The sequence below is a fragment of the Arvicola amphibius genome, chromosome 5 (assembly GCF_903992535.2).
Source record: "Arvicola amphibius chromosome 5, mArvAmp1.2, whole genome shotgun sequence".
NCBI classification, from domain to species: Eukaryota; Metazoa; Chordata; class Mammalia; order Rodentia; family Cricetidae; genus Arvicola; species Arvicola amphibius.
The window spans coordinates 27,086,236-27,110,992 of record NC_052051.1 but is presented as its reverse complement, the minus strand read 5'-3'; the positions used below and the strand labels follow the sequence as shown (position 1 = coordinate 27,110,992).

Genomic DNA, 24,757 nt, shown 5'->3' with positions numbered 1-24,757 from the left:
TCTGAGCTACCCAGAGACAGGTCAGGAACACATCTGCTTCCAGGGCCAGCATCAAGACAAGGAATGAGGAGGAAGTAACCTCACCTTGCCTCCGATCATAACAGTCCTGGGCACAAAGGCCTTGGCTGGATCCTTCTTTATTCCTGGAGGGCAAACAGAAGAGGCAACTTTACCAGATGGTCCCTGCTCAGCTCCCCAGGGTGACCTAGCGAGAGGCACATTCATCGGGCTGTGTGTTCTCACCAAGGACATACACAGCTGTGAATACCTCTGTGGGAACTTGTCGCTAAGAGGAACAAGGCCTCCCCTAGACTTTGCCCTGGCACACCAGGCCGGTGGAGAAGGCTATCCAAGACCCCTGCCAACAAACGATGCAGTATCCTGAGCTTGAGGAAAGCCACCCACATGTTCCAAAAAGATTCAGCCCAGGGGCTGTTTGTCTGTGGTCATGAGGAGTCAAAGTGTATGAGACATGCACTGTGTTCTCAAAACATATTTTTCTTTTTTGCTATTATTAATTATTATTGTTATTATTATTATTATTATGTGCACAGTGTGTGTGAGCGCGGGTGTGCATGTGCTGCTGTCCACAGGTGGGGCTGGTCCCCTTCTATAGCTAGGGATGGAATTGGGCTTCAGGCTTCTGCAGAGATGCTTTTCTTTGCTGGGCCACCTCACCAGTCCTTAAAACACATTGTAGACACATCATTTTGATGATACTGAGAAAGGAGGAGGTGACTTCAGGATTGTGGTCTGGTGTCATCAGCCTTTGAAGTGTGAAAGTCTCCCCGCTGCCTGTGTATGGCTTGTGTGTGCAATCATTTGGAAATGGCCCCCCAAAGGCCCCTGTGCCAAAGGCCTAGTCACCAGCATGCACTGTCAAGGGGAAGTGATGGAGCCTGGTGAGGCTTGTGGAAGAAGTTAGACTACAAGAGGTATGCCCTTGAAGGGGCACTGAGAGGCCTTCTCCTGTCACTGTCTCCTGGAGGTCAGGAAATAAACAGGCCTCTTTGTCCATGTGTTCCCACTGTGAGATACTGTGCCACTCCTGAGCCCAGGGACCAAAGCCTGAAACCACAAGCCCAACCGTGAGCTGAAACAGCCTTTCCTCCTTGGAAGCTGATTCTCTCAAGGACTTGGTCACAGAGGTCACTTCGTGGCTGAGAGGCTCGCACCTGACGCTTTCCCGCGGAGATCTGGTCAGAGGACTGAGCCACAGTGGCCAGTTCATACCCACCCACTTACACATTTCAGTCAGGGTGAAGGTGTCGACAACAGGAACCCCCAGACAGCCATTCAGTAGGCAAAGCTAAGGAGTGAAGTTACCTTTAGTTCTGTGGGATCATGGCTGTTTTACTTCTAAACCCCCCACTTCGGGGAATCAGGCAGAATAACATGAAGAAAAACAGTAAAACAGGAGGCTAGGCAGGTGGCCACGCCCACAGGCCAGACATTTGAAACACTGAGAAAGGATTTTTTTTTTTTTAAGTCCAGGAGTTCAGGGCCATCCTGGGCAACAAAATAGCAAGATCCTTTCTCTTCGTTTAAGACAAAACAAAAACAAACAAACCCACAAATGACATCTTCACCAAAACTACCGAAGTAGACACCAAGCAAACTCCAGTTACTTAGTAACTCCTATCAAGGACACCAGGCGGTGGAGGGCTCCAGGGTCTCAGAAATCTAACAGGCCCTGCTTCAGGGTGGGCCAGATCTCAGCTGGACCACCCACAAGGCTAAGGGCCATGTGCTAAGGAAACATGGCTCAGACCCAGGGGGAGAGGCAGAAAGCTGCCCTGGCAGAGGAACTCCCTACAGCATCCTCCTGGTCATCCAGCTCTTCCCCAGCTCTAGGAAGCAGCCGCCTGCAGGCTCAAGCACCAAGACACAGCAAAGACAGAGCTGTTTACATGATGAAGAAAACCAGAGAGCAGGGCTGGAAAGACGGCTCAGCAGTCAACAGCACTTGCTGCTCCTACAGAGGGGACCTGGGTTCTCAGCACCCACATGGCGGCTCTAGTAAGTACAGTCTTTCCAAACAAGACAAAATTCATTAGAGAAATAATAAACTTAAAGCAAAAACTAAAATGAGTGTAAGACCTTGCCTGGGAACTATTCAAAGCTCTACCTGTACAGACCATTCTTGGCCTCCACAAAAAAAAAAAAAAAGCAAAACAAACAAAGCAATTATGGCAACTATGGGCCTTGTGTTTCCGTCCTGAGGTTTCCCAACCTCAGGCTCCAACACTGAGCTCTTAGGAAACCCAGCTGTGGCTCAAAAGAACTTATCATCTCTCTCTCTCTCTCTCTCTCTCTCTCTCTCTCTCTCTCTCTCTCTCTCTCTCACACACAGACACACACACACACACACACACACATACGTGCACGCGCGCACACATATGTGCAAAAGGCAGGGGTTGAGGATCGAGTCCCAGGCCGCCTGGGCTCTTGAGGGAGGGAGGCCGTTGTGGCAGTGGCCCGGGACTCACGGTTGTACAGGGTGATGATGTGCAGGCAATTGAGCAGCTGGCGCTTGTACTCATGGATCCTCTTCACGTGCACGTCGAACATGGAAGCTGGGTTGATCTTCACCTTGTACTCCTTCTCAAGCAGGGCAGAGAACTTCAGCTTGTTTTCCTGAGAAACAGAAGATGCTGGCTATACAGGCAAGGGAACTGCCTACAAGCTCTCCCAGGCCCATGGCTCTCCCACTTTCCACCTGACCCAAGATGACTCTTGTCTCTCCAGAAACCAGCATGGGGGCTTAGAGAGGGGAGCTGGGATCAGAGACTGCATTAGCAGAGAGTGGGGAGTAGGGAAATATGGATTACAATGAAGACAGATGCACTGGCCACAAATAAATGAGAAACAGGGGCCAAGTACAAACCTGGAGCTAGGCAGAGAAAAGAGAACAAAGTAAAGGGAGCCACAAGTGTGTTCTACAGGCACAAAAAGCAAGAGGGTCACTGGGAGCGAGGTGCAGTGGTGACAAGTGGCTGGCAGGAGGGGCCTTGGAAACTCGGCACTACCATGGGTACCCAAGACACAACTTTCTGCTGCCCCAAATGCTGATACCAACACCCCTGCCAGATGCCACCACAGAGGGACTTTCCTAGTTTCTGTTGAACTGGAGGTGCCTGTGACCTGGCCAGGGTCTACCAGAGGCCACAACCTCAGCTCTCCCAGAAGAAACTGTAATGCCTCTGGCAGTGACTTCCAGAGGCTTCTCAACTTGTTGCTGATGGAGGAGCAGTGTTGAGGTGAAGGTTCACATGGCAGGGCTGCATTTGCCCACTTGCTCCATGACCCTGAAGATAAATGGCTCCTGGGTGCCTACCCAAGTCCCAGGTGCTGAGCCCGAAGGAGGCAGACTGCAAGCCATGGATGCCTACCTGCTTGATCTTGGCTATGTCTCTGATGAAGGCCTCATCATCCACCAGTGACAGCAGCTTCTTCAGCTGGCTCAGATCGGTCAGGAAGCCTTCCCCGATTCTCTGGTTAACAGGACACACGAGTTCTCTTCATGCCTCAGCCATCATGAAGCGTGTCCCTCCATCTGCCACCCTTCACCTACTTTCCTTGGATCTGCCTGGCCTCTGGGCCCTCATGCCACCCCCTCTCACACCACTAGGATACGACAAACTCACAAGCCTCGCCAACCACTTCCAGGTCGCTCCTGTGTGAGATACCCTATCACAGGTGATGCCTCCCAACCTCCACCACCATGAACAAAGAGGCTGTCTTCTCATTACCATAGCAACAATCATTTCCAACACACCCCAATAAAAGTCTTCCTGCTGTCTGCCTCCCACAAGGGGCCCCCCCCAGCTTCTCCCCACAAGGGGTCCCCCCAGCCTCTCCCCACAAGGGGCCTGGAGCTGTATGGACACTGTACTGGCTTCCAGACCCCTTGGGGACATGGGTACTGTACCAGATCGGTCCCCAGAGAAGCTCCTCCAGACTTCCCTGGCTTTTTCAGAGAACCCCCTGCACCCCACCCCCACAGTTCTAAGTGGACTGTCTTTCCCAGCCCCAGGGCACTGCGCCCCTCAAGGAAGGCCTCCCGCATCCTCTGAGGTCCTGACTGCAGCACAGGGGTTCACACATGAAAGCTGTGATGAGGGACATAAGACACTTGGGGTACAGCCTCATCTGGTCCTCTCAGGCTGGTGGCTGCTGCTCAGCTACATCCCAGGCCTTCCTGAAGCCCAGGCTAGCTTTTGAGCTGGCACATAGCCAGAGCTGGGCCATCATGGTGTGCGGCGGGGTCTCTGCTGCTCATGTGCCAGGGCCACTGCTGGACATGAAAAAAATAGCCCTACCAGTTCAACAGCCACTCTGAGAAAAGCCTGGTGAGCCTCTTGGGGGTGCAGCCTCAGCATCTGATTGTGCCCACTGCTCCTTTTCTGACTTCGGCCTGGTATCTCTCTGGACACAGAGCTAGGCCAGGACTCACCTCCACGATGATGTCCGCCAGCCCCGGGTTGCACAGTAACAGCCACCGTCGGGGTGTGATCCCATTGGTCTTGTTCTGGAACTTCTCTGGCTCTAGTTCATAAAAGTCCTTAAACCTGCAAACACAGAAAGCAGGGACTCGTCACAAAGGATGGTATAAACCAGGTGAGACCGGAACTGTCAGATCTTTACAGATGTCTCGCAAAAGGCCCCAGAGCTCAGCCCTTGACTTTCTGAATCACGAGGAGGATGTGCTGCCACTGAGAGCTGCAGCAGCCGCACAGAGGCAGCAAGTGACAGTCACCACAATGGCTGTGACTTGTGTGACTATCATGTCCTAGGTGTTAGGACCTGGCTGTCTCCACACAGATCAAGAATGAACAGTCAAGGTCACGAGAGTGGAAACTGAGCAGGCTACAGGGCCTCACTTCCTATACCCGTAGGCTGAGAAGACACCCAGCTTAGCTGGGTGTCGGGAAGAATACACAAAGGGCTGGACCGACCCCAGGACACAGAAGGGCTTCCCCAGGGCTGATGCGGCTAAGGGCCCTTTGCCCGCGGTGCTGCTAGACTGGTAACTATGGCAGGTATTCAGCACGCCGGTGAAAAAGTGGGGGGAAGAAATTTCTGTTGCATCACACTCCCCACCTCGTCAGCTGGACCCACACACTCAGGCCCATGTGGGGCATCCACATTACCCGACAGCAGCAGATGCACCCTAACCAGCCGCTTCAAGAAGGCAGGAGCACAGGAGGAGCGACTACTGGCAGCAAGGAAAGATTCCTCTCCTATGTCACCAAGTCACCTCCTGTGAACTGCTGAGACGTGATGTCCTGGGGGCTTTGGGCACCTCTGTCATGTCCAAAAGTGACTCAGTGGCTATATGCCACACCTTGGTCATGGTGTGTGTAGTAGACAAATCCAAGCTGGGCTGGAGATCAGAGAGGAGTCCTTCCCTCTCCCTACCCCCACCCCAGGCTTGGCAAAGTGCCCCCCACTCACACAGAATGCTTCACAATCTCGGAGTGAATCCTCGCCACCCCATTCACGGCATGGGACCCAATCACACACAGGTGTGCCATGTTGATTCTCTTGCAGTCCCCCTCCTCGATCACAGACATCCTCCTCAGGCGGTCCACATCCCCAGGAAACAGGGCGGCCACGTGCTGGAGCCAAGAACACACGTCAGAGGTAGGCTGGACATCCCACAGCAGTTGAGATGCTCCCCAGCGCCCCAGGGCAGCCACCATGCCTGCGGGAGGGGCTGCTGCTGCCAATCAAGTAGCTGCGCCATCTAGCCCTGAACACCAGTGTCCTTGAAACTAGCCACGTATCCCTGCGTCTTCACCCAAACCCATCTCAGATGCTGTGCCCCGAATTGCACATTTCACCCAGATGAGGCCCTGGGACCAATAGAGCTCATTCTGAGGTAGTCGGGGACACCAGTGGTGTAGGAGAGTGTATTCTAGTTTATGAGGGCAGAGCTAGGCCATGGCCCATTGACCTGAGCAGCATTAAGCTATACTTTCATTAGGGGGAGAGCTGTGCTTTCCCCAAAAGGCTCAGTGACAGAATGAATGATAGCACAACAAACGCAAGGACCTGGATTCATCCCCGGTACTACACACATGCAAAGGCATGACAATTACCCCAAACCAGAGATTTTGCTACTCATGTACCACCATCCTCTCTGTGGGTAATACAGAATAGCAGGGTCTGTTTCTGAATTGCCTGGAGCTCTCAGGACACCTCCAGTGCAGCCCAGAAAAGACACTCAGATTTATAGCCTGCTCAGAATGGACCTTTTAAAAAGCATTCATGCTTCCCATATACAGCGCAGGGGTCTCACAGGTCAACTAGGAACTGCCAGGGACAGTCCTTAGTCCTCAAAGGAAAATAGCTCCTCCTCTGCCAAGCAGGATGAGGCCAGTGTGGTGGAGCTGCCGTGTGTTGTTGTCCAATCCCAACCCCCACCCATGCTCACATCCAGGTGCCTCTGGTTGATGGCGTAGATGATGTCCAGGTGCCGAGGCAGCAGCTTCTCAAACATGGACACTGGCCAGCGCTCCAAGGCCTCAGGCAGCACGGTGTGGTTGGTGTACGCGCAGGTTTTCTTGGTGATCTCCCAGGCCTACCCATCGAGAACAGCAGATGTCACAGGGACACACTGGAGCCATGAGGGAAGGCCCTCATCCCATCCCTGCTCTCTGCACCCCAGGCGAGGCACCACGCTGACACACCAACCACTCAGCTTTCACATCCCACACACGCAAATACATACGACAGACCCCATTCCCTGAACCTACTCACTGACAATTACCTTTGAATTTCTCCTTTGTAATATCTCTGCGATTGGTGAACTAATAGACAAAGGAGCAGTTTTCTGCTAGTTTCCTTTAAACTGTCTGTGACACCCGCAGTGCAGGGGACACTGGTTACCACGTGGCCTGCCCCCCAGGGTAGAGTCTCAAAGGGAGTGTATACCATCAGGTCAGAGAGGGGCTCTAGTGTCTGAAAACTGCCTTATGGTCTTCTGGTGATTTAGTTAAAGCTCAGCCAAGAAGATGCTGCTGTACCAAAGGTGAGGACCAAGGAATCTGAGCCTCTAGACAGTCCTCAGATACGAACACTATAGACTTTCTGACGTCTTCCTCACTACTAGCCCAGGCTGGGTTTGAACTTACTACCTTCAACTTCTTGAGTGCTCAATGACAGGTAGGTACCACCACAGCCAACTACTATATAGTTCTGAGAGTTAATACTTCGAGGTTGTTTTGTTGTTGTTATTGAAACAGTGTATCACTATGTAGCCCAGGCTGCCTAGGAACTCACTATGTAGACCAAGTTGACCTCAAATTCATAGAGATCCATCTGCTTCTGCCTCCCAAGTGCTGGGATTAAGGCGTGAACTGCCATACCTGGCTGAACGTCAAGGGGGAAGACAGGTACAAGACCCCTAGGGACTCTGCACTAGTTTCCTCTGTCTGCCACCCTGGCCCCACTGTGCATCTCTCCCTCAGGGCATCCATCTCCTGGAGCCACACCCTCTCTCCAGGGCCTTGACACTCTCAAAGGTGAATCCCCAAATCTCCCGAGGCTGGGGGAAAAGGCCCTGCTTCCTGGAACGAGCTCAGTCCATTGAGATGGACCAAGGATGCTGTCACCCAACCCTGGTCCAAGCAGGACACCGTCTTTCCCTTCTCACACTCACCTTATCCCAGTCCACCTTCTCCACATCCACCAGGATTCGCATGAGCTCAGGAATGGAGAGGGCGGGGTGGGTATCATTCAGCTGGATGGCTACCTGGAGTTCAGGAGGGTACTGTTCAGTTGTCTCACCCTTGGCACCGGAAGTGGTGAACCAGGGTGGGAAGGAACCAGCCTAGGAATGCACTCTGGGGGAACCCAAGAACTTAGAGGAGCCAGGAGGGTGCTGTTGGCTTGGCAGGTAGCTGTGACCTGCAGTCAAATGTCCCCTCACATATCTGCAACCTGTGGACAGACATGTCCCTAGAGCAGCTATGCTCTGAGCAGGTGGAGAAGGGACTTCAGGCCACTTTCCCCTCATCTCAGATGGGACAGCTTTGATTAGGATTATTACCATAAGCCTGTCACATGCACCGGGAGCCTTTCCCAGTGACCTCCCTTCCTCCCCTGATGCACCAGGGCTGCACTGCCTTTGGAAGAGACCCTGAGACTCATGCACAACGCTATCTTCTTCCTGCCCCTCCCCAATACAAGGAAGAAATCTCAGAAGCCTGAGGATGCCCCATGCCTACGACAATGAATCCTTTCACAGACCTTGTCTGGGAACGTCTCGAAACTGGTTCTCACTGGGTCTCGGCAGCCGAACCTGGAGGACTTGAACCTTCGAATGATGTCCTGAAGGGTGGCAGCCACCACAAAGTACTCCTGCTTCAGCCGCAGCTCCTTCCCCTCGAAGAACTGCAAAACAGCACTGCCGTGGCGCCCAACACCAACACAGTAACCCCAAGACTCTGATGGGCGGCTCGCCCCTATCTCCCGTGCTTATCCGTCTAGAAGGCCAGGTCAGGTGCTTTCCTCAAGATGGCAGACTGGAGGATTACACGGTCAAAACCAGTTTGCCTGACAGCAAGGCCTGCATGTACACCTTCAGCGCAGGGTCACCTAGTTATAAGGTATCTGGTCTATCAGTGAGAGAGTCAAGCCTAGCTATGAGGAGTGCCATAGCTATTCAGAACCAGTTCTCAATTCAGACATCAGGAGACACCCCACACCTGAAGTTCTGGAATGTAACCAGTTTCCAATGCCAGGAGCATTTGGTTTCGGCCTCCTGCACTGGTCCCCTGCTACCACGTGCACTGACTCCTGCACTGACCCCTGCTACCATGTGCACAGACCTCCTGCAATGACCCCCTGCTACCACGTGCACAGACCTCCTGCAATGACCCCTGCTACCACGTGCACAGATTACTTTGAGAAAAGAAAAATTCCACTTTTAAAGAGTGCACCACCACCAATCAAGATAGGCCAATTCTGGTGGTTTACTTTTGGTGTTGGGGACGGAGCCCAGGGCCTTGGACATGCTAAACAGGGTCTTTCACTGAGCTATGTCTCTTCCAGGGCTCCTCTGACAGCAACAAGCCACCAGACACTAGTCCCAGGTGCGAGCAGAGAATCCAGCTGTAACCACCACCTTGCACGTGACAGGCATGTGGTAAACACGTCCAGGCATTGCTGCCAAGTTGGGGGCTACCACCCCATGTACACATAGGTCTCCAGCTTACATGTCTGCACTTTAAAGAGAGTCACGCTAGCCACTCACGTTGTCATTTGGATACAGGACCCTGGAGATGTTCTCAGCCAAGTTTCTGTCCAGGACAGCTTCGATGTAGTCCCCAACGTTGACTAAGGAGAGACAGAGCTCAGTCAGTGCAGCCTCTGCACAGGCCTGCGAGTCTCGACAAGGAAGGCTGCTGCAGCTGCTCGGCAGCTTCCGGGGGGCGGGGGGGGGGGGTCACTGCCATCCTCGTCTCATCACAACAGAGCAGCCCCCTACACTCTCTCCGAGCCTCGTTCCCACTGCGCTACCAACCCCACTCCCTATCCCCGCTCTTTTCTGGGAGACATGTGGTCTGCATGACCTGGCTGGCTGGGGCCTGGCATCCTGTCCACCCTCCTACCTCTTACAGGGGGACTGTAAGGGTCACACACTTCACAAGACACCCCACCCCAGCAGAGAGTGTAAACATAGGGGCAGGAGTGGTGAGGGCCCGGTGTTTGGATAAAACATCTAAACAGACAAGCGCATAGGAGCCGCGGTGGGAACTTACAGTCCTTCAGCTTGAAGTCATTGGGCGCCTTGGCAGACCAGAGCCTCATGGTGTTGACGGTGTTGTTCTTATACCCAGGCACTGGGGTGTCATAGGGCATGGCAAGTACCACCTGACCATAAGAAAGCACACGTAGGGTTGGGTCAGCAAAGACCCCTTCCTGCCCAGCCACCATTTCCTGGCAGGACAGCTCTAGCTCCCCAGTCTCTGCCCCCATCTGCGCCCATGTTCCTATCTTCTCCCTCCTGCAGAACACACTCACTTGTCAGAACACTCACCAATGTGCAAGTATTGATATATGTACAAGAATAATCCCTTTCTTGGGTTTTACCTTAAGTCCTCCAGGGAAGCAGCATGCCCTGACTCCCACAATGAAGTCCAGGTGATAACAAAGGCCCACACTCAGGGTAGCCCTCTCGCTCAACAGCAGTGTGTCCCTGGGCAGGGCTGCCATACCTGTGTGTCCAGCCACAGGACGCCGTCAGGGGTGTGTTCCACTCTCCCATAGAAGTGCACAGGCAGCATGTACTCAGGCCGCGCTTTCTCCCATGGGTTCCCGTAGCGCAGCCAGTCATCAGCTTCCTCGACCTGGAGGGGCAGCCGGGAAGGAAGCTCTCAGTATGGAGGCGATAATATTAACAAGCCAACCCTGCTCTTGGCCTGGGCATGCAAAATGCAGAGATCGCCCAGTGCCTGGTACCGAAACACCTAGTCAAAGTTCCAACCCAGTCAGGCCACACACACTAAAGCTACAGAGTCCTACACTATTCAGAAAAAGACATTACATAAAAAGACGCTAAAAATCACTCCAGTGAAGGACAGATACCCTTGCCCTATGGGTGAATCTTGAAAAAAGATGCTGGTAGAAGTGAAAGAAGACAGACAGGCAGACAGACAGACACACACACCACATACTGAATGACTCCACTTACAGCAACTGTCTAGAGCAAGCAGACTCACAGGACAGAAGACAGAGGGTTAACAACTGTCGGACACTAGTCACAATGATAAATGGGTAAGTGTTCTGGAGATAGTAAGGAAGGCCGGCTTCCCAACTGTGAGCCTGCCAAGAATGACGTTAGACCTCCAGAGATGCTGCTAAGAGAGGAGGTTGCCAGGGAGATGGCTCAGCAGTTAAAGTGCTTGATGAGTTCAGATCCCCAGAACCCACAAAAAATTATGGATTGCTGGAACTACTTGTATGCACACACATATGCCGAAAAAACATGCATACAAACATGCACACAACACACACACGAAGATGGAAAATGGAGGAAAAATTACCTCAAATAAAAAAAGGAGAGTCATAGAGCAGAGTCAGGCATGGGGGCACACTCCTGTCACCACAGTAATTCGAAGGGAAGGGGGTTAGGGCAAGCCCCAAAGTCACAGAGCAAAATCTGTGCACCAGGTGAGCTGTGGCCTGGGAGGTACCCCCATGGGAATGTCCGAACACATCTCGCTAGAGCAGTAGTGGTTCTTGATGTGTGGCTTGTCAATTGACCCCTTTGGGGTTCACATATCAGATATCCTGCATATCAAACATTTATACTGCCACTCATAACAGTAGCAAAACTACAGTTATAAAGTAGCAATGAAATAATCTTATGTTTGGGGGTCACCACAGCATGAGGAACTGTATTAAAGGGCCACAGCCTTTAATACAGTAGAGAACCCCTGCTCTAGAGGATGCTGCTGCTTGGACATCCCATCCTCAAATCAGCTATTTCCCCACAGCTAGATCAGTGACTCTGCAAACCCCACTCCCATCGGGAATGGAAAGTGTTTTTCATTTGAATTAAATAAGTGGTCCCAACATGTGACTCTGAAGGTTTGTTTCGAGACAGTCTCAGTAGCCCGAGCTGACCCCAAACTCAGTAAGTAGCTGAGGGTAACCTTGAACTCCTACTCCTTTTGTCTCCTTCACCCAAGGCTCCAGGGCCACTTTATAAAGCGCTGGGGATTGAGCTGGGGATTGAGCTCGGGGGCCTTGTGCAGGAAGGCAAGTACTCAGCCAGCGAGGCTGCCTCCTCCGGGCAGGGATTCGTTAATGACTCCGGCACAGAAGACTACCTAGGGTGTTCAGAAAGGCGACACAGAGTCGACACGGGTCAGTCGCCATGCATCTTTTTATTCCTAACAAGACTCTTCCACACATGGTGATGGGTCCTGCCTTTGACCCTAGGGTGGCAGTCCCCCGTCCGCCACTGAAAACTCCCCGTACCACGGCTGGTGTAACCCTGCAGAGTAGTCCCAAAGTCAGCAACCTGCCCAAATGCAGGCAACAGCAGGCCCACCCTCAGGTCAGTCTCCTCAGTCCTTCCACCAGAGAGTGCCACAGGCCACAGCCCGGCCTGTCGCTTGTTGCTATCCAACCGCTGCCTCAGTGGTGCTGGGAGTGAAGGTGGAGGGTGGGAACCCAAGCTATAATAACTGCCTTCATTCTAGTCTAGTCAAGCCTATTGTTTTGAGATGGGATCTTGCTATGTAGGCCTAGCTGGCCTAGAACTCAAAAAGTGGACCAGACTGGACTCAAATCTGTGGCAATCCTTCTGTCTCTTGCCTCTTGAAGGACCAGAATTACAGACATGAGTCACCATACCTGGCTTTGCTTCTCTAGCTATTAAATTGTCTCAATGGATGAACCCCAGCCACAATACCCTCACCCCCAAATACAAGGATCCCAGGCACCGGCACACAGCTCACAGTGTCCTGGCCACCACTTTGGTATACCTGTCTGGGGTCTTCTGAGGCTCAAATGAACCTGTGTGTCCTCTCCCACATGACTTCCCTGTCCCCACAAAGCTGTTTACCAAGGACTCACACAGCTTCAGCCTGGCCAGAGCCGGCTGCTTCCTGTTGTGCTGCGCTAAGAACTGGCTGGCTCTCTCCGGAGAGTGTGGAGCACAGCCAGATGAACTCCAAAAGTGCACACTCACTTCCATGTGTGAACGGGGACTGGAAAACAATGGAGACACCTAAGTCACTCACCTGCCAGCCATTGACAATCTTCTGGTTGAAAATCCCAAATTCATAGCGGATTCCATAGCCATAGGCAGCTAGACCCAGGGTGGCCATCGAGTCAAGAAAGCAGGCTGAAAAATCCAACCAAAAACCACCAATCATCACCAGAACTCACAGTGCCGGAGACCAAGGTTCCACTGGGATTTGGCTGGGGAGTTGTCAGGGAGCCAGTGATAACCATAGTAACCTCAGTTTTCACAAAAGGGTACACTTCAGTCCCCCTCACCCCAAAACAGGGCAAAAGTGAGGAATGCCAGAGATCATGGCTAAGTCCCCTCACTGCCAGCCTGCTTGCAAATGAGCAGCTTGACTTCTGTGCCCTCTAAATCCACGGCTCTGCCAGCAGGGCACGTCTGACTCTATCCACGGGAATCAGGCACAGAAATGGAGCCACTGAGGTACACCCTATGGCCCAGAATACAAAACAGCCAACCTCCACAGTGCCTCAAGGTTTCCCATGTGAGCTGCGGCAGCAGGTCCACAAATGGACCTCCACAGTGCCTCAAGGCTTCCCATGTGAGCTGCGGCAGCAGGTCCGCAAATGGACCTCCACAGTGCCTCAAGGCTTCCCATGTGAGCTGTGGCAGCAGGTCCGCAAATGGACCTCCACAGTGCCTCAAGGCTTCCCATGTGAGCTGTGGCAGCAGGTCCGCAAATGGACCTCTTGTTCTGTTTCAGTCAAACCTCCTGAGGGGCTGGAGGGGGGGCTCAGCAGTTGAGAGCACTGGCCGGTTTTGCAGAGAACCCAGGTTCACTTCCTATCACCCACATGATGGCTTACAACTGTCCTTAATCCCAGTTCCAGGTATCTGATGCCCTCCCTCTTCTGCCCTCTACAGGTACCAGGCATGCATGCTTTGTGCATCCATCCATGCAATGCAGGTAGAACATTCATACACATAAAGTTAATATTTCAAAAACTCAATTTTAAGAAACTTCCTGAGAAAGAGATAAAATAAAAACAGTGTTTTGAATAAAAATGTTAGAAAGAAGCTTAGGCCAGGGAGGTGGTGCATGCCTTTAATCCTAGCATTCAGGGGGCAGAGAAAGGTAGATCTCTGTGAATTCAAGGTTTGTCTAGTTTACATAGTGGGTGTGAGGCCAGTCAAGGCTACATAGTGAGACCTTTTCTACAAACAAACAAAAAACCAAAAAGCACCTTCTAGCTTTAAAAGGGAGGGCTGAGGTAGATCTCGGGGCTACAATGTTTGTCAGGTATATGTAAGGCATCACCAGCTTTGGAGAAGAGGATGGGACTAAGGAAAAAGAAAAGAAGCAAGAGAGAAGATAGGAAGGGTGCTCCAGAGAACACTAGCAGATCACCAAATGCAGACACCTGCAAGGGAGAGCAACGAGGAAGGCCTGGACTCCCGTGCTAGACTCATTCTTCCGGGGGAAAAAACAGATCAGTCAAGCCACATGGACTCACACCAGGTCAATGAAGAGACTGGACAGGAAGAAGGTTCAGGCTACACAGAGCAGTTGACAAGGTGCCTGGTATCCAAGAACATGCAATGGGCTCCAAGGCAGAGAGGGGACACCTGGGTTCGCCAGACTGTTGCAAGGCCGGTAAGGACATAGGAGCTTGCATCCAGGAAGGACACAGGCTCTGCATCAACAGAGCCAGGACAAGGCAAGACAGTGCTGGCTACGTGGTACGAGGCCTGGGTAAAGAGTAGCTGGGACTCCTGAAGACTGGGCTCGTTTTCAAAGCCAGCACTATGCCTGGCCTGACCTGTAGCCTCTGAGAGGGGGCTGTGAAATGTAGGGGGTGAGGTGGGCAGGGCACGTAATTTATGTAGATTCAAGTACAGTTTTATTTGAAAGAAGCATGATGCTTTAGAAATCTTAAAGAATTCAGTTAAAATTTGAAAACATACAGGTGCATTTTAGAGCATATCTCAATTTACAAAATGGCAACTTCCAAAAAGGCTGGACCTGGATATCCTCCCTCACTCACCACACCACAAAGCCATACTGATTCTTCAGCCTCTCTGTTCATTACCTAGCTTGTTCTGTCCCTAAATGTCTGTAAAATCCTCAAAGAAGACAGCAATGCTGTGGATGTGCTCAAATGTAGCCAGAGAAAGCAGCGCGGCCCAGAGCTGGGCCCTATTCTAACAAGAGCCAGGCCACAGCCTCACTGGACATGGGCAACACTCCCAAAGCATGGGCTTTTGAATCCTGCAAAGTGGTGGGGGAGGGGACCTCTGGGAACCTTCTAGGCACCACTGACCCAATGCTGGCAAACAGGGTCTTCATGATAATTACAAAGTGCCCTGACGGGGAAAGAATGTACATTTTCCTTTTTGTCTAATGATGGCCAAGATTCTGACCCAAACACATCTGCCCAGGCCTTTGAGGGAGGCCAATTTATGGTGATGGATGGGCGTAAGGCATTAACATGACATTGGCCTTGCCCTGTGATCCTCCACCAAGCCAACAGGTTAGGGAGATGTAAGAACAGATTACCTGCCAGCCGCCCCAGGCCGCCATTCCCAAGGCCAGCATCTTCCTCTATCTCCTCCAGCTCTTCCAAGTCCAACCCCAACTGTGAACACACACAAAGGTGAGGACATTTCAGGATTGCTTACTACTGCCCCCCCCCCCCAACAAGTTGAAAGTATTTAAAGCTCGAGTCTGATTTTCTTCAGACTAAAAATTCAATGGTAAAACTTAATGCTAATCAAAGGCATTTGTCACCACTGCCTGGCTCAGAAGGCCCTTCTTGGTGTTCTAGTGGTGCAGCTATACCACCACAGTATGGTTCAGCATGCTCCATCATCCCTGCAGAGGTACTCCGATGATTTCTTCTGAGCTGCTATCTTATGTTGGGACCAATTAAGTCCTGGCCTTCAGCTGCTCTTCCCTGTCTAGAGCCTTCTATTTGAAGTTACTAGAAGCTGTATCTAGCTTAGAGGATCAGAGGATGGGATTTTCACCTGTTGGCCATTGACTGCAGGGTATTTAAGACTCCATGGTGCTATTAAAGAGGGGCTTTTTGTGTCAGTCTGTCTCTGTGTGCTCTGTGTGTGTTTCCTCAACCTCCAGCCCCTTGCCTGAAGCCCAAGAACTGGGTTCTAGAGCATAGAGTGCGGGGGGGGGGGGGGGGGGGGCCCTGGCAATCTTAGGTTCAAAATGCCTTTGATCCCAGCACTCAGGAAGCAGAGGCAGGTGGATCTCTCTCTGTGCCAGCATGGTCTACAGAGCTAGTTCCAGGACAGCCAGAGCTGCACAGGGAAACCCTGACTTGAAAAACAAACAAAAAAATACCACCACCACCAACAAAACAACAAACAATACTGCATAAAACTTTTACACTTAACTGGACAATGGTGGTGCATGCCTTTGATCCCAGCACTCAGGAAATAGAGGCAGGCAGATCTCTATGAGTTTGAAACCAGCCTGGTCCACAAAGAAAGTTCCAGGAAAACTAGGACTGTTAAACAGAGAAACCCTGGCTTAAAAAACGAAAACAAAACAAAATAACTTTTACACCTCATGAGTCAAAGGACGCTATCAACAGAATAAAAAGATAACTCAAGAAGTGGAGTAAATATTTGCCATCCACATAGAGTATCCAGAGTAAACAGAAATCTAAAAACTAAGTATCCAGAAACAAGCAACCTGACTCAAAAGTGGGCAATTATATTTGAATTGACTTTGCCCCAAGGATAAACAAATTCCTGATAAGCACAACACACTCACCCCACTGACCATCAAGAAAAGGCAAATCAGATCACCGGGAGGCTGGAAACGCCACTCAGTGGTGCAGCACTTGCCTGGCACACACAGAGATTCAAGTTCAAGTCCCAGAGTCACAAAGGACAAAAGAGACAGATGTTCCAGTGACTGCACTGTAGCTGCAGACTTAAGACACGAACTGCAGAGTCTTACAGAGCTGTGTGCTCCCGGCACCATTATTTGTGACGGCAGAATAGGAGCAGCCATGTTCATAGACAGATGAGTGAATGAAACATATGACAGAGTAAGGGAGATCCAGGACCCGAGGAGAGCCAGGAGCACTGAGGTAATGGGAGCGGCACCTCACTCTCTGGCCTCGCTGATTCAGGTGCTGTACCAAGGATTTTTTCTATTATTTAATTTTTACAACTTAATATCTTGGTTTTTGCAAGTGAATTAAATAAGTTCACTCTATGTTTGTGTTCCTTCAGGATATGGGCAATTAAATACATAAAAATGAGTGTAAAATTGTTACTTCAAAAAAAAATGCAACGGAGGACCAACACACACTGCAGCACAGGTGTCAGGCTAAGGACACTGTAGTTATACTCACGAAATGCCTGGAATAGCCAAACCCACAGAAACATGAAGAACAACAGTAGCTTCCAGGGGCGGGGGGCAGGTAAGGTGTAGTTTCAGTTTGGGAAATCGAACAGGTTCTGCAGACGGGCAGAACTGACAGCTGCAGAATACTGAGAACGTACTAAATGCCACCTGACAGCACACTTAAAATGGCATGCGGGCTCACTTCTGGACTCTCGGTTCTGTTTGGTGGCTGAGACATGTGACCTTCTGCCAGCAGGACCCAGGCCTGGTGACTGCAGTTCTACAGGAAGTTGTGAAATTGGGAAGTGCGGGTCTCCCGAGCAGTTCCCTTTAGAGATGGTTTTGGCTATTCCTAACCTCTTGGGAAACCACTCAGGCATGAGGATCATTTTGTCACACTCTGAAGAAACTGACTAGAATCTGAAGAGGACTGAACCAAATCTCCAGATCAATGTGCAGAACTCTGCATCTTAATACTCGGTCCAATCCATCACCATTTCTTAAGCCTTCCTTAGTTTCAGCTTCCTCTCAGAGAACAAATGCTGGGGGGGGGGGGTGTAATTCTTTGCTACATTTTTACCCACTTCATTCTTCTTTATCCTACTATAAACAGAAGTGGCATCTTTGTTTCGATTTGGCTGTTAATCCGCACATTTATGGATATACAGGTGGTTTCTGCAAGCATCCTGGATCCTGAAAACCCCGCATTCTCTTGCCAGCTTCAGCATTTCTTTATGTAGTTCTTTTGTTGTTGCTGCTGGTTTTCGTGACAGGGTTTCTCTGTGTAGTCTTTATGGATTTCTTATGATTTTTCTAGTTCACGTCACCTGTAAGTAGATAGCTTTACCTCTTTCTAATCTGGATAACCTTTGATTTCCAGTTCTTGCCTAACTACCTGGTCAGAACCTACCATTGAGACAGTATGAGCAGACATTATGCTGTTAACACAGGTGGGTTAAACCCGAGATGGGAGACACAAGGAGATGACAGAAACTCTGCAAGAAAAGTCCATTTCCAAGAAATAAATCACAAAACAGAGAAACAAACAAAAAAGAGATGCAGATAAGCTAAGGAAAATTTGGGAGATGTATCCATTTCAAAAAAATCTGCTTGAGAAGGTCTAAGGCAATCTGTGGCTGGAGAGATAGGTCAGCAGTTAAAAGTACTAGCTGCTCTTTCAGAGGAAACAGGCTCAGTATCCAGCAACCCCTTGGTGGCTCCCAGCTGTCTGCAGCTCCAGTTCCAGGGGATCTGATGCCCTCTTCTGGCCTCGAAGGGCATTGCATGCACATGAAGCACACACATTAAAAAATGAAAAATGAAAAAATAGAATTGAAAAAAGAAGAAATTCTAAGGCAATTTATATCTCAGCATCATGGGGTGGGTGTTTCTTCTAGAGATCGTGTTGAACCCCTGAGTTAAACCTGATAAGATTAGTGTTCATACGTACTTAAGTTTTTCTATAGTACAAATGATTTCCACTGTGCTGCTGCTATGTTCACTCAGAAGAGAGCTGCTTCTTTTGAAGTTCTAGTTGTGAGAGTAAGCTGTTCCCTGAACCTTCTGGCATGTCATACCTTGAGAGGTGACTGCATCATGAGAGCTGTGATGGGTTGAGCAACTGATGAACTCACAGGCTGAGTTAAGACTACCAGGGGAGGTCTAGTTACAAGAACCGAGTCACAGCGGGGAAGGCACTCTAGGAGAGTGTGCCTGCCCCCAAGCCCCACCTTTGATTCCCGACTTCTGGGAGGGGAGTCTTCTCTGCCACATGCTCTAAACACCAAGACATGTACAGTAGCCAATGTCACTGCTTCTGACTTGTGTCTGAAGAACACACACGGGTGACGCACCCCAGTATGTGTGTCTATCCCACGGGTGATGCACCCCAGTATCCTGTTTGATTCTTTTACTGCAGCCATTCACTGGGCTGGTGGCTTCAAGGATTTTTCTACAAATCTCACATCCAGTGAAACTGGCAGCTAAAACCTTTTTTTTTTCTTTAATTGATTCCTCTCAAGTATTTTGTCACAGCAATAGAATGGTGTTGAACACAGCCTCAGAGGAGAGACATGGGTCTCCAGCAAGACTTACACCCATGACAGTGTAAGTCCCTATCAGGCCCCCCCAAACTCCCTCAACTCATGCTCTAAACAAAGCAGGTGGGGTGCTGCAGTGTAGGTGGGAGGACCCCTCTCTAGAAACTTCTGTACATCCATGCCAGCAGGGAGGAGCCTGCAGGGTCTCCCACAGAACTTCCCCATTGGGGACCAGGACGAGAGAAGGCAAAGACAGGCTAGGGAGACAAGCTCGGCTCTGCCGAGGCTACAGATGACCTGTGCAGGAATTATCCCAATGAGAACGGTGTATGGAGGAACCCTTAGGAAGGGCTGGCTGCTTCTAACGAGAGGGGGCACTTCACACCTATGCAGTACGAGTTCAGGGGGCTGTCTTGAGATGGGGAGTGGAACCAAAGGAATCAAGACAAATTCAAAACCCACCTCTAGGATGAGAGCGGAGAGCACTCTTCCTAGAAACTTCCAAACCATAGCCTCACTGCTCAACTCAGTCTTCCCACAATAGTTCCATTTATTGTCTTCCCTTACAATCTTACATTCTTCCCGGAGGAGGAGGCGGCATGCTGCCAGCCAGAACAGCCCTTCCTGGTCGAGTAGCACAGGTGTCCACGCCCAGAGGGCACAAGTCCTAACATCAGGGAACACTCTGCAGGGGACAAACTAAACCTACCTGATAAGTGGCTTCGTCACAGGCAGTCTGAAGACCCAGGTTCACCATGGTGTTCTGCAGCGTGCGGCCCATGTAGAACTCCAGGGAAAGGTAATAGATTCGCTGAAGAAGGAAAGGAAAGAAACTTAGGTTCCCATTCTGTCTGCACACAGGGAAGGCACAGCAGAGAGAGAGTCATGGAGCTCCCAGGAACCCAATACTGATCCCGGCAGGGTAGCCCTACCCTCCTGAGTCTTCAGTGCCCAGAACTGACCTGGACAGAGGACCAGGTCATCCTAGAAGCTGGGAACAGGCTTCCGTGGCTGGCAGATTCCACGGTGAACTAGACTGGCCTCTTACTTTTGCAGCTCTGACATAGGATCAAACAGTCCACAGAGGAAAGGTTACCAATTATTGAATACATGCTGGCTATCGTGTGTGTTCTGTTGTTCCTGCTGCTTGAAAGACTAAGGCAGGGTCAGGATGACTGAAGAAGCCTAAGTGTGAAGCCAACCTGGGTGACCTGGTGGCTTCCGGAGCCTACAGGAAGTGCACACTAGCCAGGAATGCGGATGCTGGCAACCCAGTGAAGACATTCCTTCGAGGCAAAGCCTGGTTTTTTACCGGTGGTGAGATGGGCTTGCTTGGTGTGGGGTGTGGGGTGTGTGGTGTGTGCATGACTTAGTGTGGTGTGACTGTGACCACACACAGTGCTACCAGACCCGGCAGGTCCTATGAGCCACTGTCAAGACTCAGAAATCAATACCCCACCAACAGGTGCTAACATGCAGAGACATCTTGGAAGCCACTTCAAAATGTGACATCCCGTGCTCGCTTCGGCAGCACATATACTAAAATTGGAACGATACAGAGAAGATTAGCATGGCCCCTGCGCAAGGATGACACGCAAATTCGTGAAGCATTCCATATTTTTAGGACCGTGAGGGAACCTCCAGCTGGCGACAGATGGGGAAGGTGACTGAGCCCCACATTAGAGCACTGGACTGAGCTCCCAAGGTCCCGATGAGGAGCAGAAGGAGCGAGAACATGAGGGAGAAAGTCAGGAACGAGAGGGGTGCGTTCACTCATGGAAACGGTGGGACAGAACTAATGGGAGATCACCAACTCCAGTTGGAATGGGACTGATGGATCATGCGACCAAACCCGTCTCTCTGACTGTGGCCAACAGCGGAGGCTGACTGAGAAGCAAAGGACAATGGCGCTGGGCTCTGATTGTTCTTCATGGACGGGCTCTGTGGGAGCCTTCTCAGCTTGGTCGATCACCTTCCTGGACTTGGGGGAAGTTGGGAGGACCTTGGTCTTAGCATAGAGTGGGGAACCCTGATGGCTCCTTGGCCTTGAAAGGGAGGGAGGGGAGGTATGGGTGGAGGGGAGGGGAGGGAAGGGGGAGGAGGAGGGGAGGGAGGGGGGAGGAGGAGGGAAGGAGATGGAAATTTTTAAATATAAAAAAAATAAACCATGAGAAAAAAAAATATAAAAAAAAAAAATGTGACATCCCAAGACAGGACGTGGCTCTTAGCCAAGTTCCCTTATCTACCTGATGAGAGTCCCCCAAAAGAGGAACATGATGCCTCTCCCTCCTTCCTGACATTCTTTGTGTTAGCCACAAAGAACTAACCCTCAAGGACAAAGACTGACAATGACTGTCACGTTACGGGATTGTCTTCTGTGACAACCTTATCCTCTCCCCAGGCCACTCAGCATTGCAGAGAACCCCGCAAACTGCTGCTGAGTCTATAGACCAAAGCAACTTTTCCTGTAACCATACTTCCTGCCCGGTGCACAGGGTATTTACGCCGTCACCATCTGCCACTTCTCCTTCAGCATGTGCTATCAGAAGTCAGGCCTGACTGGGCCTGGTGGTGGATGCCTCTCACCCAGCTACTCGGGAGGCCGAGGCAGCAGCAGGAGGATCACACTTTCAAAGCCTGTCTGGGCAACTTAGTGAGTCCCTGTCTCAAACAAAAGTTAAAGTGGCACAGGCCTTTAATCCCAACACTTGGGAGGCAGAGGCAGGCAGATCTCTGAGTTCGGGGCGGGCCTGGTCTACAGAGCAAGTTTCAGGACAGCCAGGGCTACACAGAGAAACCCTGTCTTGAAAATCAAAAACAAACAAACAAACAAACCCCAAACTAGCAAACAAATAAATAAATGATAAAAAGTTAAAAGGCTGGAGCAATCGCTTGGCAGTGGAGAGCACTTGCCACCTTTCTAGAGGACCTGGATTCAATTCCTAGTAACCGCACCATGGCTCATAGCTGGCTCTGACTCCAATTCCGGGCAATCTGGAAACTTTTTCTGGCCCCTGCGAGCACCAGGCACATACAAAATATTCTTATTTACAATATTCATACATTAAATAAAGAAAACTGAGGATATAGCTCCGAGATAGCACCCTTGACCTTCACACATAAAGCCCTGGGAGACTGGGGAGACTGCGGAGGGCAGAGGAATGTAGAATGTCAGATGCCAAAGGCTCTGAGGATGGGTGTGTGTGAAAGGCATGGTGCACTCATCAGTGTGACGAACACAAGGTCTCTGACTGTGGGGCTGAATGCACAAGTCTGCAAGTGGTCTTCCCTTCCTTGCTCCCTCCCCAGCTCCCTTTTCCCACTTTTGCAGATCAAACCTAAGGCCTCCCATATGCTAGTCCGATTCCCCCACACCCAGTCATTTCCCCAGCCCAATTTGCACATCTAAAATGGTAAATTATATAGCTATGAATTTTATTGCAATATAGCTCTTACCCAAAGAAAACACAGTATTAGAAAAGCAAAGTTAAACTAAATCTAACAATATGTTTATATTTATTCATTGTGTGAATGCACATGCTATGGCACATGTGTGGAGGTCAGAGGACAGCTTTAATAAATCAAATTTCTCCTTCCACTATGTAGGTTCTAGGGATCAAACTCAGAGAATCAGGCTTGGCAGTAAGTGCCTTTATCCACTGAGCTATTTTGTCAGAAATCCCACAACAGCTGAGGCAACAGGATAAGACCTTACGTTTAATAAAAACAAAACAAAACAAAACAAAAACCTTCCAATTGAAAGGATGGTGGGATAAAAATTCCCATCACACATCCTTTAAAAAACTGGCCATAAGAAAACAGATAAAGTAGGGCCTGGCAGGACTTATCTTTAATCCCAGCACTCAGGAGGCAGAGGCAGGTGGATCACTGTAAATTAGAGGTCAGAGTTGCATGGTGAGACTTTGGTCTCAAAAAAGTAAAACTGGAGGGGATGTGGGATAGAAGGGGAGATTACTGAAACAGATTACTGGAAAGGGGCACATTTCAGGGTCACATAGAAACCTGGAATCTCCCAGGAATATATGAGGATGGTCGCAGCTAAGACTCCTAGCAATAGCGGATATATAGACTGAACTGGCCATCTCCTGTGACCAGGCCAGATTTCCAGTGGAGGGAGCGGGAAACCAACCCAGCCACATAACCTTCGACCTACATTCTGTCCTGCCTGTAAGATATGCTGGGGTAATGATGGCCTAGAGATTGAGAGAGTGACCAATCAATGACTGGTCTAACCTAAAACCCACGCCAGGCGTGTAAGCCCACTCCTGACATTCCCTGGAGCACCAGGAACTACAGGCTGGATGACCCAGAGACCTAGGATAGAACCAAATACAACTGGAGGGAAAAAAATGTCAAAGTAATGATACCTAACGATATTCTGCTATACACACAGATTGGTGCCTAGGTCAACTGTCAGAGAGGCTTCATCCAGCAACTGATGGAAACAGATGCAGACCCACAGCTAAACCTTAGAGGATCTTGGGGAATCCTGCAGAAGGGAGGAAGGATTGTATGAGCCAGGAGTCAAGGACACAAGAAAACCCACAGAATCAACTAACCTGAGCTCATAGGGGCTCATGGCGATTGATAGCCAGGGAGCCTGCATGGGGCTGACCTAGGCATTCTGTATATATGTTATGGGTGTAGCTTGGCCCTCTTGTGGCACTCTTAACAGTGAGAGCACGGGTTGTCTCTGACTTTTTTTAAAAAAAATATTTATTTATTTATTATGTATACAGTATTCTGTCTGTGTGTATGCCTATAGGCCAGAAGAGGGCACCAGACCCCATTACAGATGGTTGTGAGCCACCATGTGGTTGCTGGGAATTGAACTCAGGACCTTTGGAAGAGCAGGCAATGCTCTTAACCTCTGAGCCATCTCTCCAGCCCCATCTCTGACTCTTTTACTGGCTTTTGGGACTCTACTCCCCATACTGGGTCACCCTGCCCAGCCTTAATACAGGGGGAGTTGCTTAAGTCTTACTACAACTCAATGCCATGTTTTGTTGATATCCATAGGAGACCTGCCCTTTCCTGAACTGAAATGGAGGAGTGGATTGGAGGGCAAGAAGAGAGGAGGTGGGGGAGAGGAGAAGGACTGGGAGGAGAGGAGGGAGGGGAAATTGCCGCTGCTGGGATGTAAAATACATTAATTAAAAATGTATCAAAAATTTAAAAAATAAAAAGATAACAGACAATGGGCAGCAAAATTAGAAAACGTCTCCAGTGCGTGCCACTTACAACCAAGGGGCAGTAGGGGCAGCTGTCCACTGTGAGTCCTGCCTTTAGAAGTCAAGGAGAACACTCATAGGCTCCCACGAGCAAGGCATCCACCCGGTCTCGCAGCAGATGCTCACAAGCACACGCAATTCAATATGACCTTTCTCGCTCAAGAACAAACTCACAGACTCCTTAAAGAACTCCCCTAACCGGGCAGCAGTGGCACAAGCCTTTAATCCCAGCACTTGGGAGGCAGAGACAAATGGATCCCTTTGAGTTCAAGGCCAGCCTGGTCTACAGAGTGAGTTCCAAGACAGGCGCCAAAGCTACAGAGGAACCCTGTTTTGAAAAACCAAACAAAAACTCCAAAAACAAAAAAACCAAAACAAAACA

The 24,757-nt window shown here is 50.3% G+C and overlaps 1 protein-coding gene and 1 non-coding gene across 2 annotated transcripts in view; one reads left to right on the top strand and one right to left on the bottom strand.

Annotated features, from left to right (window-relative positions):
* The window catches only part of Pygb (glycogen phosphorylase B), a 50,189-nt gene that overhangs the window by 9,213 nt on the left and 16,219 nt on the right, over positions 1 to 24,757 (bottom strand). Inside the window, exons 2-15 of the mRNA XM_038330396.2 lie at positions 19,833 to 19,934; positions 15,267 to 15,345; positions 12,762 to 12,865; positions 10,227 to 10,358; positions 9,771 to 9,882; positions 9,263 to 9,345; positions 8,257 to 8,400; positions 7,667 to 7,759; positions 6,440 to 6,586; positions 5,458 to 5,621; positions 4,457 to 4,571; positions 3,393 to 3,494; positions 2,490 to 2,637; positions 85 to 143 (exon numbers count right to left, since the gene is read on the bottom strand). Of these exons, the coding sequence (XP_038186324.1) occupies positions 85 to 143; positions 2,490 to 2,637; positions 3,393 to 3,494; positions 4,457 to 4,571; positions 5,458 to 5,621; positions 6,440 to 6,586; positions 7,667 to 7,759; positions 8,257 to 8,400; positions 9,263 to 9,345; positions 9,771 to 9,882; positions 10,227 to 10,358; positions 12,762 to 12,865; positions 15,267 to 15,345; positions 19,833 to 19,934 (1,584 nt within the window). The remainder of the gene's footprint in view (positions 1 to 84; positions 144 to 2,489; positions 2,638 to 3,392; positions 3,495 to 4,456; positions 4,572 to 5,457; positions 5,622 to 6,439; positions 6,587 to 7,666; positions 7,760 to 8,256; positions 8,401 to 9,262; positions 9,346 to 9,770; positions 9,883 to 10,226; positions 10,359 to 12,761; positions 12,866 to 15,266; positions 15,346 to 19,832; positions 19,935 to 24,757) is intronic.
* Positions 20,639 to 20,745, top strand: LOC119816000. Its single transcript, XR_005285659.1, has one exon. It is a non-coding gene; the product is annotated as a U6 spliceosomal RNA (small nuclear RNA).